This window comes from Scyliorhinus torazame, chromosome 16 (assembly GCF_047496885.1).
Source record: "Scyliorhinus torazame isolate Kashiwa2021f chromosome 16, sScyTor2.1, whole genome shotgun sequence".
In the NCBI taxonomy this organism is placed as follows: Eukaryota; Metazoa; Chordata; class Chondrichthyes; order Carcharhiniformes; family Scyliorhinidae; genus Scyliorhinus; species Scyliorhinus torazame.
In genome coordinates this window covers 11,979,119-11,996,204 of record NC_092722.1, presented here as the reverse complement: position 1 = coordinate 11,996,204, position 17,086 = coordinate 11,979,119, and the positions used below count along the sequence as shown (strand labels likewise).

The 17,086-nt window shown below is 48.3% G+C and overlaps 1 protein-coding gene across 13 annotated transcripts in view; it reads right to left on the bottom strand.

The window, feature by feature from the left end:
• samd11 (sterile alpha motif domain containing 11) overlaps positions 1-17,086 on the bottom strand; it is a 311,850-nt gene that overhangs the window by 117,888 nt on the left and 176,876 nt on the right. For 12 of the 13 annotated variants that reach the window (XM_072477949.1, XM_072477943.1, XM_072477947.1 and 9 more), the window contains one exon: positions 745-834. In XM_072477949.1, the coding sequence (XP_072334050.1) occupies positions 745-834 (90 nt within the window). The remainder of the gene's footprint in view (positions 1-744; positions 835-17,086) is intronic. The other variant, XM_072477944.1, reaches the window with a different exon arrangement.

Here is a 17,086-nt window from a genome sequence, read left to right as displayed (position 1 = left end):
GACTACTCGTTTACAACGATAAAAACTTCTCGCCATAATGGCCGACAGAAACAGCGGCCGGAACTCTCCGGCTATTGAGATTCTCTTTTCCCTCTGGCAACGCCCCCCCCCCCCCGGCTCAAGGGTTTCCCGCCGGTGTGGGGTGGCTTCAATGGGAATCCCACTGACAAGCGGTGGGAAGATAAGGGCCTGCTGCGAGAAACACGCGGCGGGTGGGGGCGGGATCCCGCCCGGGATCCCGCCCAGCATTGCATCCAGAGTTCCAGACTGATGCAAACAAAAATAGTTTGGTCGGGCACGTTAGGGCTGCCTCAGCCCCGTGTGAAAGCGTGGCCGCCAATTGAAAACGGACCAATCTCAGAATCGTTTCCATGGCGATCAACTGGGACCAATGAACATCACGGGCCAGGAAGGCCGTGGCGTTTCCACAATCCATCAACTCTTCTCTGCTATCCTAATACAAACTCTAGTCAACAGTGCCAGGATGGCGCCCGGGTCTATGTGCCCGAGTCCCCACTCACAGCTGTGGGCATTTTCCAGCATAGAGAGGTGGCCCTCTGTGCGGTTCTCAAGGAAGTGGGTAGAGGTCAGCATGGGCTGGACCCTCAGCAGTGAAAAGGGAGGAATGAAAGGACTGAATGGAGGGGGGGGGGCGCAATTACGTTGAAAATGTTACCCCAGAAAAAGTACAGGACAGCGATTCTGCTCCTCGATAACCCTTTTTTTTCAAAATTACAAACCTACCCTTTGGTGACTCACTTCTTTGCCTCTTGATTTCCAGACAATCACTATTGTTGTTGGGTGAACATACTCTCCTCTTTCCTAAAATGTCATCTGTGGGGAGAAACAAAGAGAGACCAAAGAATGAACATTATACTTTCTCTTAGATCGTCACTTAATTTGATACGGCCTTTGCCGTTTTGCAATGTTTGTTTATCAATAGTTTAAAAATTCATCACAAAATCTACTTGTTTTAAAAAAAAAAAAAAATTCTCCCTTCCTGCATTATCATTTGTCCGCTGTTGCAAACTTGTTTTTTTATCCCCCCCTTTCCTCAGCTAATTAATCCCTGCGCCCTCGCACCAGAGCTCTCTAAATCACGGAGGTTGAGAGAAACCGAAGCTCACGCAAAAACTGACCTTGTTTGCTATTTGTCTGGATAAAATACTTCAATACGGGCTGAGCAACACGCACGCAGAACGGGGGCACCAGTCAGTCTTCACAAATAGCCCACACTGCCAATTATACCCGTGCGTTCTCAAGATTGTTTTCAGAAGCTTCCTTACTAATTTCCTTCCTCTATTCTGCTTCCTTTCCCCCCTTTCTCATGTTGCTAAGATCTCCTCTCGTTGTTCTAAAACCCTTTGTGAGTCCCCGTTACTTTAGTTCTACCTTCGAGCTTCACCCTTCGAACCCCCAAGGTCCTCACTTTCCTCTCTCTGGGTTTTGTGCCCTTGCATCTGTGGCTCTCTCTCCCTCTCTCTCTCTCAACCTCGACGCCAGTTTCTAATATACAATTACAGCATACACTGAACAGATTTAAAATCAATATGTCCCTAATATCGCTGGTGAGACTGAAAGCATGATGCTGCATACGAACAGGAAGCAGCAGAGTGTGCGCATTTCAAACAACAAATTTTCAGCTGTCAGGTGCTTATTAGGCAAACTGAGGAGTCAGCCCACATGCAGCAGCGTTCATTCCTCCTGACTGATGAATTCAGAATGCTACAGATCACTTATTAAATCCACACCAGCCCTTCTTGCTCGCCTTCAAAGTTAAGTGTTACAATCACTGGGAGAAAGAAAAGACACAGCAGCTTCGATCCCTGGCTTGTGCTGACTTAGCCTCAAGCAGCTCAGTAGGCAGCACTGTAATTGTCCTCGAGCGCTCTTAGACCGAGGCCAGTGATGGCGGTGGTGGTGGTGGAAGGGGAGAAATAAATCTGCAAGGATTCCCATTAACCTTTGCTGGGAAGTGCGTTCGCTTTGGGGGCTTGGGCAAAGGCAACGGAGAACCAGCCACGATGCCACACGTGGCCAAATAGCCTGCCGATGCTCACCGCCTCTGCCGACAAGCGGCAACCAACCACTTGGGTACGGTGCCAAAGGACCAAACGCACACAATTCTGATGACTGCGATAACCCAGGAAATTCAGTGCACACTTTGCAAATGAACAAGTTCCTATATCAAAACCAGAGAGGACGGCAGGGAAACATGTGCATGCACAAACATGTAGATGTAGAAATATAGTGTCAAGAACAATTGGTTAAATCGTAAAAGCTATATTCCCTACCTCCGATATCTTATGAATTAAAAAACCCCAGCACTGAAAAACCTTCAAAAATGAGAGAGAAATAATCTGAACTAAAATATGATTAACATTTACGCAACAGGACTTCACGACTGTAAGGCTCCGGTAACATGAAGAGGGGACAATGCACTTTAATACGATTTGAAATATAAGATTAGCAAAGTGGCAAGAAAATGGATGGAACATCATTAAAAGCTGCAGAGACGGGGTCAATTTAGTTATGTTTTTCCGACAATTTAGGAAATCAAAAGATGACTTTCAGGAACGGGGCTAGCCTCTGAATAGGATTCCAAATTTGAGCGATTCTTCGCACTCACGAACATTTAAGAAATCTGCAGAGAAAAAATTATTCTTCCTCCCGCAAAAATAAAATCGCTTTGAGAGAGCCAATACTGTGAGAGTTTTTAAACACTTTTAAAACGCTGGCATGCCAACAACAGAAAGAAACGAGCAGGGTTTTATCTAAGCCTAAATTTTCTGGATCTTAATTTCTGAGGAAAGGTTCCTCGTCCAACTATAATTTATAGGTACCAAAAGTACACAATGGTTACGGTGAATTGTCCACCGCATTCAGACTCATAAATCTGAAATTCGTACCAGGCCACATGGGTTTGGTATTAAATTAGAATGTTCAGCAGGAATAAACCCACCCAAAGAAAGCAAGGAATTTGAAGGTAGAATTATGACGCTGGGATTTGTTTCCCACTATATTCCAAGAGAAATAACAGCAAAGATTTTACAATTTATAGTGGAACCTCCATTATCCAATTGTTCAATTACTCACCAAAATTGTCACAGGAAAGATTTCTGTGAGACTAACTCAATACAAAAGTTATTTCTGTCATTTATGCCCCATACCTTTTCTTTAGTGAATAAAACTACCTCACATTTCTTTTGTTATTTGTACTGATTTTTGTTTCCATTCCCGCACTCAGGTATAAGATCAACAATCAAGACCTCGCACTTCCCTGCCAGTTTTTCAAAAATACAATTGGGAGGGGGCGGGGTAAAAGGAGGTCATGTCCGTGGTTACGGAGATCCCACTGTTTGTTTTAGTAAGTTCCTCGTCGTGCTACAATGCCCCTTGCAGAACCCCCTAACTTTAAGTTACTCAAGTGGCAAGACACGCACGAAATTCCGCTTCCAAAATTGAATGTTTTTGCCCCATTCCCCAATGAGCTATTCCGCATCATTAGCTCAAGAAGCTGAGCTAAATGTGTCAAAAGGATTCTAGCGACAGCAAGCGTGTGGCTTCTGATGTCACAAACGGAGAACTCTGTTTGACAGCGGCGAGCAGCATAAATAACTCTGCAGTAAAACTTAAAAGCACCATCTATAGTTTGACCATTTTTGTAAATTATGTTTTTAATATGGGGCCCATTAGTTGTCAAGAGTTTAACAAGTAGGCTTTTAGTCACTGAGCTCAGGGAGCCATTTTAACAGGGGCTGCCGAAGGAGTGGTAGACCCCACATTATTAGGTGCACTACAGGGAATTAGGCTGATAGATCCTGTTATGATGATATACTACTGCCATTATTATCACTCGGGTAGTTCAGCACATTGCAAGCCACTTGGGCCTTGGTGTACAAGTGTGATACAACTTTTATTTTCGATGGATTCCGCAGCAAGCTAGTTTAGCAAGGAATAATAAATAGCCTCTTGTTTTTTCTCCCCAGTCGATTACTAAGAATTCTGTTTCTCCCTGAAGTCCATTGGGTGGCCAGCTGTCCTCCAACGCCTCACACGTGACACTCGACAAGGAACATCAGTAGGCTAGCTGACCACAAAGCAGTATCGCTGTCAACCCCCAATCCCTGGCGCCTGATGTCCAGAGCTTCCCCAACAAGGGACTCACCAGACAGCGATCAGGAGCCGAGAACACTGGTTGATTATTTTTTTTGCTGTTGATAGGGGGGACCCCAGGCATTGGCAAAGCGCTAACCCAACAGAAACCAATGAATCTGTACAGAAGAAAACATTTGGGGGTGACGGAAATCTGAAATAAAAACAGAAAATGCCGGAAATACTTAGCAGGCCAGGTAGCATCTGTGAAGAGAGACAGGATTAATGTTTCAGGTCAGGCGATCTTTCAATCGGAAGGATCACCGACCTGAAACGTTAACTCTAGTGTTGTTGAAGAAAGAGGGATGCTGTCGAAGCTTTTTGTCTCACATGTATTCAGATGCAAGAATACCAAATTTCAAAGGGAGCAACAATTTATAATGGACGACAAAAGGATGCTGATTGGTTAGCAAGTCAACTCTGATTGGTTGAGGCTTTGCCATGGGGAAGACATTAGAAACTACTGTTCCCCCACACTTTTGCTGACATCGAAAAATAGTGCAATGCCTGGACGTGGTCCTTTTCCTTGCAGAGGGCAGATCCCTGCGCTTGAATATAGCAAGCCTGGCCAATTATCTTAAATTGGTTGTTAGTGTCATTCTTGGCACACTCGTTAGCTCGGACTCTCCCTCCACAGATGCTGTCTGACATGCCTAGTATTTCCGGCATGTTTCTATTTTTAACTCCTCACAAACCTGTGATCAAACCCAGCATCCTCTTGGCCAGGGACCGTGCAGTCACCTGCTTGAGCCACCCAGCTCAAGACATAGCCTTACTATAAAGGTTGGCTGAAGATCAGCTTTCGCCATCCTTGTTGCTAGGGGCTGAGGTTCCAAAGCTGGTGAGAAAGATTGACGGGATTTTTGAGATAAGACCGTGCCAATTTGATACTAAAATAAGTATAAGCACACGCAAAACTGACACTCTAACACTTACCAACCATAGCAGCTTGGAACTGGCAGCAGCAATTTCTGGAACTGGACCCATTTCCCTTACTAATTACCCCGGGGTACTAATTAAATGATAATGAATGAGAACACATTCATTAATTAGTCATTAATGAATGCCAGTGTGAGTTTAGACTGAAGACACACAAAAAAGTTGTATAATGTGCCACTTACTGAATTCCTTGAAGTTTCTTCCAGAGATACCAATGTATTTCTGATAAGTTTATTCAGTAGGAGAGTGGAGCCTGGGCAAGGGGAGACCTGCTGTATCTGTGTCTGTCCCGGGCCCCACACAGATAAACACAAACTTAGTAGTGTTTAAAAATGTTAAAGCACACACGTGCGCACAATGCTTCCCACTTCTATCTATTCAGATCCAACGGCATCAAGAGGTTATAATTCTTCCTCTGACAAAGCCCTCACTCAGCAATATTATGGTGGAGCCAACAGTACGGTGTTCGATTCCTGTCCTAGCTGAGGTAGACCCGGGGCCTGTATCAGTTTCGGCTGCTGTGTTGCCAACCTTTCAGGATTGCCCTGGAGTCTTCAAGGAATTGAGAATTCATCTTCAGGACACAGCTGCAGGCAAGGACACAACCCTGAACTCCTCAGGGTAGTGTCCTCGGCCCAACCATCTTCAGCTGCCTCAGCAATGACCTCCCTTCCATCATAAGGTCAGAAGTGGGGATGTTTGCGGATGACTACACAATGTTCAGCACCATTCGCGACTCCTCAGATAATGAAGCAGCCCATGTCCAAATGCAGCAAGAACTGGACAATATCCAGGCTTGGGCTGACAAGTGGCAAGTTACACATTCGCACCACACACACAAGTGCCAGGCAATGACCAACCCCTACAAGAGAGAATCTAACCGGGCAGCACGGTGGCACAGTGGTTAGCACTGCTGTCTCATGGCGCCGAGGTCCCATGTTCGATCCTGGCTCTGGGTCACTGTCCGTGTGGAGTTTGCACATTCTCCCCGTGTTTGCATCAGTTTCACCCCCACAACCCAAAGACATGCAGTATAGGTGGATTGGCCACGCTAAATTGCCCCTTACTTGGAAAAAATGAATTGGGTACTCTAAATTTAAAAAAAAAGAGATTCTAACCACCGCCCCTTCACATTCAATGGCATTACCATCGCTGAATCCCCCACAATCAACATCCTACCATTGATCAATAACTGAACTGGACTAGCCACATTAATATTGTGGCTACCAGGACAAGCACGTCTCCCCCCCCCCCCCCCCCCACCCAAAGACTGTCCACCATCTATAAGGCACAAGTCAGGAGTGTGATGGAATACTCTCCACTTGCCTGGATGAGTGCAGCTCCTACAACACTCAAGAAGCTCCACACCATCTAGGACAAAGCAGCCCGCTTGATTGCTCCCCCTTCCACAAACATCCAAACCCTCACCACCGACAAACAGTGCCAGCCATGTGCACCATCTACAAGATGCACTGCAGTGACTCATCAGTGTTCCTTAGACACTTAGACAGCACCTTCCAAACCCATGACGACTTCCATGTAGAAGGACAAGAGCAGCAGATACTTGGGAACCCCACCACTTGGAGGTTCCCCTCCAAGTCACTCACCGCCCTGACTTGGAAATATCGCCGTTCCTTCACTGTCGCTGAGGCAACATCATGGAACTCGCTCCCTAACAGCACTGTGGGTGTACCTACACCTCAAGGACTGCAGCGGTTCAAGAAGGGAACTCACCGCGACCTTCTGAAGGGCAACTAGGGATGGGCAATAAATGCTGGCTTAACCAGCGACGCCCACATCCCGTAAATGAATTTTTAAAAACAGGTGAAGAAATATCACAGGGACATTCTAAAAAGGGGGGTGTTTTCTGAAAAATTAATGGCTTCGAGCTCTTCTATTGATTGGTTTACGAAAACATCAAGATGATGGCAGCCCACCACCACCTTCTCAAGGGCAACAAATGTTGGTCTCGCCAACAACACGCACATCCCATCAATGAACTAAAGATGGTTTGGCTGGATGGGGTGATTGGAGTCATCATGTGAGGAGGCCTGTAGGGATGTGCCCAACCAGAGTTGGTATCCCTATCCAGTTGCTCAGTCAGACACCCGGAGAGATTGCCATGGCAACAGGAATCGGGAAGGCAGGGAATTGGTGATGAGGGCATTCCCCACAGTTTTCCGAGTGCTGCCGTGTCGCATCCACCAGTTGGGAGGCTTCGGAATACAGCCCTACATTTTTCAATGATTAAAACCACCATGTAATTAAATCACTAGGGAGAAGGGGACTTCCGGTGGCGGCTATGAAGGAGTAAGTCGCACATTTGGTGGCTCCCGCTCGGATCAGACTTTTGGACCTTTTCTGCCGATTTTCTACCGGACTGGAACTGTAAAACTGAAGACAGAGGCAATTGTGTACTGAATTCCCACATTGGTGCATGGAGAGAAGGACTAGAAGTGCTCGTAAAGGCAGAAACAGAAAGGCAGAGAAGGCTTGGGCTGAAGCTGCAGCAGGAGACAGCATGGCGGAGGACCGGACCTCTGGTTTGTCGACCCAGCGGTCAACGGAGCAGCTGATGCAAGGTTTCAGGAAGGCTTTGCTCAGCAGAAACGGGACTGCTGGGACCTGATAAAAGAGTCGATTGAACGGCTGGAGCATAGATTGGACGCCCAGGATCGGGCGGGCAATCCAGAAGGTGGAGAAGGCGCTGGCTGAGCAGGAGGAGCATCAGACTGCGGTGGAGCTGGAGGTGGGGATGCTGAGAGACCAGTAGAAGAAGCTCCTGGAAAAGGTGGAGGACCTAGCGAATAGGTCCCGCCGGCAGAACTTGAGAATAGTTGGGCTCCCGGAGGAGTCCGAAGGAGCGGACGCTGGGGCTTATATCGTGGACATGTTTGAGAAGCTGCTGGGGGATGGGGCATTCTCCCGACCCTTGGAGGTGGACAGAACTCACAGAGCACTCGCGAGGAAGCCGCGAATGGGAGACCCCCCGAGGGCAATGGTGGTGAGACTCCACAGGGAGTTGGATAAGGAGCGCATTCTACAGTGGGCCAAGCAGACACGGAGCTGTAAGTGGGACAACAGTATCCTGTGGGTCTACCAGGACCTGAGTGTGGAGGTGGCCAGGAGAAGAGCAGGCTTCAACCAGATTAGGTCGATCCTTTTTAGGAAAAAGGTGAAGTTCGGACTGTTGTATCCTGCCCGTCTCTGGGTCACGCACGAGGAACAGCACTTTTATTTCGAGTCGCCCGAGGACGCGCTGGACTTCGTGAAAAGGAAAGGACTGGTGGTAGACTGAGAACTTTTGAACTTTGCTGCAATGTTCATGGTTTTTTTTGTCTTTTTGTTTCTCTGTTCTTTTAAAAAAAAGTTTTTTGTTTTGTGGAAGCTGTTTGTAATGCCTTCTGTATTGATTTGGGACCAGTGGCAGAGCTGAGTGAGTTAAGGTTTTCATTTGCACTGCTGGGGGATGGAGGTTATGCTTGTTTAGATTTTGGTGTTTTTCTGTCGAGCAATTGTGTGGGGATTGTTCGATGTTGGAGAATGTTTGTATGAGCGGGGGGAGGGGAGGGAGAGAACAATAGGTTGGAGACTATCCAGCGTCAGGGATCGGTGCCACCAAGCTAGCTGGTTGGCTAGCCCACAGAAGCAGTGGGGGGGACGTGGTAATGTTGCAGGAGACGCACCTTAGAGTAACGGACCAGATTAGATTGAGGAAAGGCTGGGTCTGTCAGGTCTTTCACTCGGGACTGGATTCAAAGACTGGAGGGATTGCGATCCTGATCAATAAGTGGGTGGTGTTTGAGGCGTGTAGAATAGTCTCGGATGTGGGAGGTCGGTACATTATGGTCAGTGGGAAACTGGAGGGCGTGCGGGTGGTATTAGTAAATGTGTATGTGCCAAATTGGGATGATGTGGAGTTTATAAAGAGGATGCTGGGGAAGATACCGAACCTGGACTCGCACAGGTTGGTCACGGGAGGGGACGTCAACACAGTTATGGACCCTGGCTTGGACCGGTCAAGCTCAAAAACAGGCAGGGTGCCAGCAATGGCAAAGGAACTAAAAGGGTTCATGGAGCAGATGGGGAGGGGGCTGGATCCATGGTGATTTGGGCAGCCGAGGCTGAAGGAGTTCTCCTTCTCCTCACACGTGCATGAAGTGTACTCCCGGATTGATTTCTTCATTTTGAGCAGGGCCTTACTGGCAGGGGTGGTGAACATGGGGTACTCGGCGATCACAATCTCAGACCATGCACCACACTGGGTTGACCTGCAGGTTGGTAAAGACAGTAACAGCGCCCGCAATGGAGGTTAGATGTGGGACTTTTGGCTGACGAAGGGGTGTGCGAGCGGCTGAGGAAATGTATTCAGAGCTACCTGCAGGTCAACGACACGGGGGAAATTTCAGCAGCAGTGGACTGGGAAGCACTGAAGGCGGTGTTCAAAGGGGAGCTGATCTCGATACGGGCCCATAGGGAGAAGGTAGACAGGGCAGAGACGGACCGACTGGTTAAGGAGATACTACAGATTGATAGGAGGTATGCGGAGACCCCAGAGGCAGGGCTTTTAAGGGAACGGCGGAGGCTACAGGCGGAGTTCAGCTTGTTAACCACAGAGAGGGCGGTGGAGTAGCTGAGAAAGGCGAGGGGGGCGATCTATGGACATGGAGAGAAGGCCAGCAGAATGCTTGTACAGCAGCTTAGGAAGCGGGAGGCAGCTAGGGAGATAGGGAAAGTAAATGACGGAGATGGGAACCAGGTTGGAGATTCAGCAGGGGTGAATAAGGTGTTTAGGGATTTCTGCAGTAGGCTGTATAGGTCGGAACCCCCTACGGGGGGGGGGATGAGGCATTTCTTGGGGGTGCTGAATTTCCCAAAGGTGGATGGGGAGCTGGTAGAAGGGCTGGGGGCTCCGATCGGGTTGGAAGAGATAGTGGAGGGTCTGAAGGCCATGCAGGCGGGTAAAGCCCCGGGGCCGGACGGGTACCCAGTGGAGTTTTATAAAACGTTCTCTGGGATATTGGGGCCGGTGTTGATGAGGATGTTCAATGAGGCAAGGGAAAGAGGGGTGCTGCCCCCAACGATGTCACAGGCCACGTTTTCGCTGATTCTGAAGCGGGCCAAGAACTCGGAGCTGTGGGTCCTACAGGCCGATATTCCTGTTGAATGTGGACGTCAAACTGCTAGCCTAAATTCTGTCCTCCAGGATCGAGGATTGTGTTCCGGACGTTATTGGGGAGGACCAGACGGGGTTTGTTAAGGGTAGGCAGTTTGTGGCCAATGTAAGAAGGTTGTTAAACGTGATCATGATGCCCCCGGAAGGTAGGGAGGTGAGGTACTGATCGCAATGAATGCAGAAAAGGCTCTTGACTGGGTAGAATGGGATTATCTGTGGGAGGTACTGGGATGGGTCGGATTTGGGCGGGGCTTCATTGACTGGGTCAGGTTACTGTATCAGGCCCCTGATACAGTAGGAGGATTCGGGACAGGGTAGTTTCCAAGGGTGGGTAGGAGAAGGGAGTGTCTCTGACATTTACAAGGAACTTATGGGGTCGCAGACCGAGGAGCTGAAGCGCAAGTGGGAGGAGGAGCTGGGAGGAGAGATAGAGGATGGTCTATGGGCAGAGGAGAGATAGAGGATGGTCTATCGGCGGACTTGTTGAGTAGAGTCAACGCGTCCGCAACATGTGCCAGGCTCAGCCTGATACAATTTAAGGTTATTCACTGGGCCCACATGACAGTGGCCTGGATGAGCAGATTCTTTGGGGTGGAAGACAGGTGTACAAAATGTGCAGGAGGACCAGCAAACCATGTCCACATGTTCTGGGCATGTCCGAAGCTTAGGGGATTTTGGCAGGGGTTTGCAGATGTCATGTCCAGTCATGTCCGGTGTTAAAAACAAGATTGGCGCTGAGTCCAGAGGTGGCAATTTTCGGGGTGTCGGAAGACCCGGGAATCCAGGAGGAGAAAGAGGCAGACGTTCTGGCCTTTGCTTCCCTGGTAGCCCGGAGATGGATACTATTAGCATGGAGGGACTCAAAGCCCCCGAAGTCGGAGACCTGGCTATCGGACATGGCTAGCTTTCTCTGTCTGGAGAAAATCAAGTTCGCCTTGAGAGGGTCACTGTTAGGGTTCGCCCGGAGGTGGCAATCGTTCGACTTCTTCGCGGAAAATTAATCGTCAGCAGAATGGAGAGGGGGAACGGCTGGGGATAGTTTAGCTTTTAGTAGGGGGTTAATAAAGGTGGGACCTGAAAAGGAGGGAGACGGCTTTTGCACTATGTTTATAGTGTCATGTGAGAGTACCTTTAAGAAATGGGTGTTTATAAATGGGTGTGTATATAAATATCTGTAGTGAGAGTACCTTTAAGAAATGTGTTTACACTACTGCAGTGATGTCAGAGAATGGGTGGAGCTGGGCTGCCTGTCAGCTTTTTACTTTTGTTTTTGAGCAGGCTGCAGGGTGTGTTTTAGTTTTGTTTTCAGCGCTGGATAGCTGCAGTCACAGCCAGAAGGTGCATGAATCTCTCTCTGTAATCTAAAGGCTGTAAATCGATCCTGGTGATTTAAAACTAATAACAGTAGTGACTTTAACCTGATATGCTTCTGGTAAAAGGTGTTTTCAGTCATATGGATGTGAAAAGGAAAGCTTAAAGGATTAATTAGTGTTGTATTCTTTGGGGTTTGTATTTGAATTGATGGTTGCTAAGATGTTCACTGTATGTTTTAAAAAGGTTAACCTTAGTTCATAGAATAAACATTGTTTTGCTTTAAAAAATACTTTTCCATTTCTGCTGTACCACACCTGTAGAGTGGGCCGTGTGCTCCCCATACCACAATCTATTAAAAGTTGTGGGTCAGGTGAACTCCATGATACACTTTAGCGTTCTCTAAACCCTGGCCCATAACAATAGTTTCATGTACATTGTTTATTGTGTTGTTATAATACCAAAAAATACCTCAATAAAATGTTTATTTAAAAAAAAATCACGAGGAGAAGGGTTTGTTACCTACCCACGGGTTGAGGATGGGGTGAAGGGTGGGGTTGAAATAAAAATTCCGACCTACGTTAGTCCCTGAAGAGAAGGGTTTGCAGGGCCAAGGGGGAGTGGCAGAGGACTGGGGGGCTAGCTGAGATGTTTGTGCAGCGAACTGGCATAGACGCAATCTCGTGAGCTGTAACTGTCCTCCGATGCTGTGTCCCTCACACGTGCACAGCAACCCTCAATGTCCAAGCCTTCGAAAATCTTTGAGGTGGGGGGGGTGGTGGTGGAATCCGTGCCCAGCTCTCCAGCTGAAATACTTCGGATTTTTCTTTGCCCCGTCAAAACAAACCTTCTAGAGAAAGAGAAGTGTAAACACTAAATTGAGATTAGCCGAGGGAAGTGTTAACAGGCCGGCAGATGACCAGCGTAAAATATTTTATCAGCCTCCACTTGGCCACTTTTCAAAGCACGGTTGATAAATATTCGCTGATGTTTCCCCCAAAAATGCACAACGAATAATTTAATAGCTTGCAACCTGTGCCTGTATCCACCTTTGATCATGCTGGGTTTTTATCCTGCAGATAACAGACATAAACACGGAGGGGGAGCTCATTTCTGGCCCGGTGATAGCTAACCCTTAGCACCATTTAAAGTCTGCCTGCATTCGTTCAGCTCACCCCAGCTAGAGAGAGAGCGCGAGAGAGAGAGAGAGAAAAAAATCAGCACTAATGTGCAGCCAGTGACAGCTTTGACAGCCAGACTCCTTAATTCCCTTTCCTGAGTTCCTTAATCTGTCATCTTTATCAGGCTGGGGATGTGCCAGGCAGAATGCACAAGCCCTCCTTGTGATCAATCTCAACATTACAGCTGACAGAATGGTGCTAATAACTTATTGATCTAATGTTTGCCCGGTCCTGCTGGGCTGAAAGGCTGCCATTGATTGGTTCGCGGTTTCCTCCAGGAGATGGGCGAGCATTATAATGGTCTCAGGGTTTTTGTGTTTTTTATTCCCAAAAGCACAAGATTGGGGGGGGGGGGGGGGGGGCGAAGGGCAGAAGACAGCACGCGACTCCTAAATGAGGCACGACAAAGCACTCATCAATAAAGCATTGTGTGGAATAAAACAGGTTAGGAGAAAGCAGGGTTTAAAAAAAATTTTTTTAAATAAATTTGGAGTACCCAATTCATTTTTTCCAATTAAGGGGCAATTTAGCGTGGCCAATCCACCGAGCCTGCACATCTTTTGGGTTCTGGGGGCGAAACCCACGCAGACACGGGGAGAATGTGCAAACTCCACACGGACAGTGACCCAGGACCGGGATCGAACCTAGGACCTCGACGCCCGAGGCAGCAGTGCTAACCACTGCGCCACCGTCCCGCCCTGAGAAAACAGTGGTTAGCGGAAAATGTGGCCCCTTTTTATTTCAACATGTTAAAACACACAACTGCTTCCCACTTGTGTCTTTTCAGATTCAACGACATCAAGTGATTATAATTCTTCCTTATTAAATGTGTATTGATCGGCACAGATGCACCAGTTGCTTCTGAGGGGATAAGGAACAGCTGAGCTTCATTCCGACCTCTCCCTTCCCCCTACCCACACACCAGCCCCTGATTAAACACAGTCTGAGAGAGAACCATCCCATTGGAGGCGGGAAAGTCTTGAGATCTAAACCACAAAGCCGCAGCTAAGTCTTCTGTCCAGACGGGCTAGCTGTCTGCTTGCAGGCGATCCAGTCCCAAGGCCAGTCCCAAGGCTGTAAGCGAAGGCAGTTTTACCCATTCCGCCGCTGCCTGAGTCATCTTCAAAGTCCTCCTTCTCAAATTTAATGATGCCCTTTCCCATCGAGGTGCCCCTTTTCCTACTCTTGCGGCCAGGGAACCACACTGGCCTTATCACGGTCTATACCAGAGTGCCTGAATTGACAGCTCCCTCTCGCATTCGCTTCCCAGAAACCGTGCCTCCGGATTTGGGAAATCGAATGATTCATGTCATAACAAAGCCACAGACTCCTCCACAAGCTGCAAAAAATTGATTTTTGTTCCCCCAATTCATTTCATACTTTCTTTCCATAATCCAAACTAAATTAATAGAGTCAATAATGGAATATAGATGTGACTTTTAAACCTATTGTAAAGTAGGCAAATCTTTATTATCACTCAAAACCCTGCCAATTTGTAGGAGTGTTCCAATAGCCATAATTATGAATATTAACAGTTTGGTGAAGTTTCCTCCAACAAGTATAAATCAAATCCATGTTAATGAGATTTTGCTCTATTTAAAAGCATCCATAATTCAGACAATTAGAAATACCAACAATCGATGGTGATCACTGTTTTACAACAAGCACCATGTTCATACAACATCGCGTCATGTCAGAAGGCAAATGGGACTCACTATGCACGGATTCAAGAGAGGCACACTGAATGGATTGCACATTATAATAAAAACAAACAGTTTGTGTTTTCTGTTATCAAAAGTCATAAGTGAAGAAGGTCTCAAGCCATAATGGGGGTTGCCACCCGAAGTGACTGACGTCCGATTAGCAACTCCACACTGAGCAAATCCGTACATGTTCACGGACATTCAGCGAATTGTCTTCCTGCTCAGATCTTGGTCAAGTTGCCAAGTGACTGTGCGTGTGTGGACGTTTGCACGTTCTCCCCGTGTCTGCGGGGGTTTCCTCCGGTTGCCTTCCACAGTCCAAAGATGTGCAGCTTAGGTGGATTGGCCATGCTAAATTGCCCCTCAGTGCCAAAGGGTTGGGTGGGGTTACTGGGATGAGGTGGAGGCATGGGCTAAAGTAGGGTGCACTTTCCAAGGGCTGGTGCACTTTCCAAGGGCCTCCTTCTGCCTCCTCCAAATGGCCTCCTACTGCACTGTAAATTCTATCATAAATTACAAAGTTGATTGGCCAAGTCAGGTTTGGCACCTTGGAAAATGAGCTTTCAACTTGACCTCAGAAAAACACAAGCACAATTGGTTTCAGGTTTTCCTGAAGAGGCCCTGAACTTCATGGGGCAGGCTTTGTGATCCAGCGGAGTAGATTGCATGTCCTTTACAAAGCCAACCTGATCTTCGATCCATTTAAATGAATGGACAGGACAGAGGACATCTGGTTACTCCTGACGATTGTTTTCACAAGTTCTTAATGCGCCGGTATATTCGCATTTACCGTTGCGAAAATTAATTTAAGATATGTCCAAGAATTTAAAGCATTCAGGCCGGAAAATATTAAATGATAAAGATACTCCTGCCAAGATGGCTACAAGTAAAAAATGGCGACCGGCTCCCCCTTCGCGACTAACAACCAAAACTCTGAGCAAAATTCTGGTCACTGAGCTCGGCAAATGCCGATGAAGTTTGGCTCGGAAGCCGAAAATTCATTGGAAGAATCGTTGGGTCCAATTCGGTCCTCCCTTGACACCATTTGTTTATCTGTGACTCCCACACCAGCCCCCTTGCTGACATCGTGACGGACGTTTTGGGCCACAGCGACATTGTCAGTAAGATGGAGTCCAGGCTGACTGCGGCGATTAAGGAGAGCGTGCCGCTGTGGGGCAAAGTCAATGACCTGGAAAACCAGTCAAGACAACAAAACCTACGCATTGTTGGTATACCAGAAGGGACTGAAGACGGAGAGAGACCCAACACCGATTATGTCGGAATTATTCAAAAAGGCGGTGGGTTAAAGTACATTCCCTAAAACCAACCCCCCGGAGCGAGACTGAGCCCAAGGTACACTTCAGCCATTGTCCAGTGATCCAGTTGCATCACTACAAAGATAAGCTCATTTTTCAGTGGGTAAATGAGCACCGTGATGTTACATACCAGGGCCACTCAATCAGGATCTACCGAGACACGAGTGCAAACTTGGCAAGGAGGCGTGCAGCATTCAACAACATCAGGACCACGCTGCACAGGAAAGGAATTAGCTTGGGGCTGATTCACCCTGCCGGTCTCCGCAACACATTTAACAGAGAAGATCACTTCTCTGACATGCCAGACGAGGCAGTCTCTTTCCTTTGCACCACATACTTAATCCTTGACAGGCTTGTGGCTTTGATTTTGTGTATCATGGCCGGGATTGTCCGATCCGGCCCCGGCTTCCCCATTCTCTGGCGCCGTTATCCGGGCTCCAGCGGGATCACCGCCACGCTGGTTAGGGGCCGTTAACAGCGCCCCTGCCCCCCGGCTATTCTCCAGGCCCCGATGGGCCGAGTGGCCGACGGGTTTAGCGCAGTCCCGCCGGCGTGGATTACTCACCTCCCACACGGCGGGACCTGCAAGGTGAGTGTGCGGGGGCCATCCTGGAGCGGGGGGGGGGGGGGGGGGGGGGGGGGGGGGAGAGAGGGAGATCCGACCCTGGGGGGCGCCCACGGTGGTCTGGCCTGCGATCAGGGCCCACCGATCAGTGGGCGGGCTGGTTCCGTGGGGGCCTTCTTTACTCCGCGGCAGGCCCCTGTAATGCTCCGCCACATTGCCCGAGGGCCAGAACGGAGAAAGGAACCCCCACGCATGCACGGAAATGCACCGGCCGTTCCGCGCATGCGTGGAAATATGCCGGCTGTCTAGACTCGCGTGGGCCATTCCCTGCCGGCTGGAGCTGCGAGGACCACTCCGGCGGCAACCTACCCCATAGAAAGGTGAGAATTCCTCACTTTCGGGGGCCGTTGACGCCTGAGTCGTTGGCGCCGGTTTTCATGCTGGCGTGCGGACATAGCCCCATTTTTTTAGAGAATCCCACCCCCAATGTTTGAACACCTGTACACGCCATTTAACATGCTCAAAATTAAGGGCCTGTTTTTTTTTTGATTTTTAAAATGTATTATTTAAAACAAATTTGGAACATTTATAGAAAAAAGGCAATAAGCAAAGAACCTTAACATGGTGAAAACAAACAGTGGGAAAAAACAAACATAATATGGCACTTCCCCTGTCAACTCTGTTTGCACAGCTCACATATGGTCATCTAAACTAAAGTGGCTCCCCCCCCCCCCTCCCCA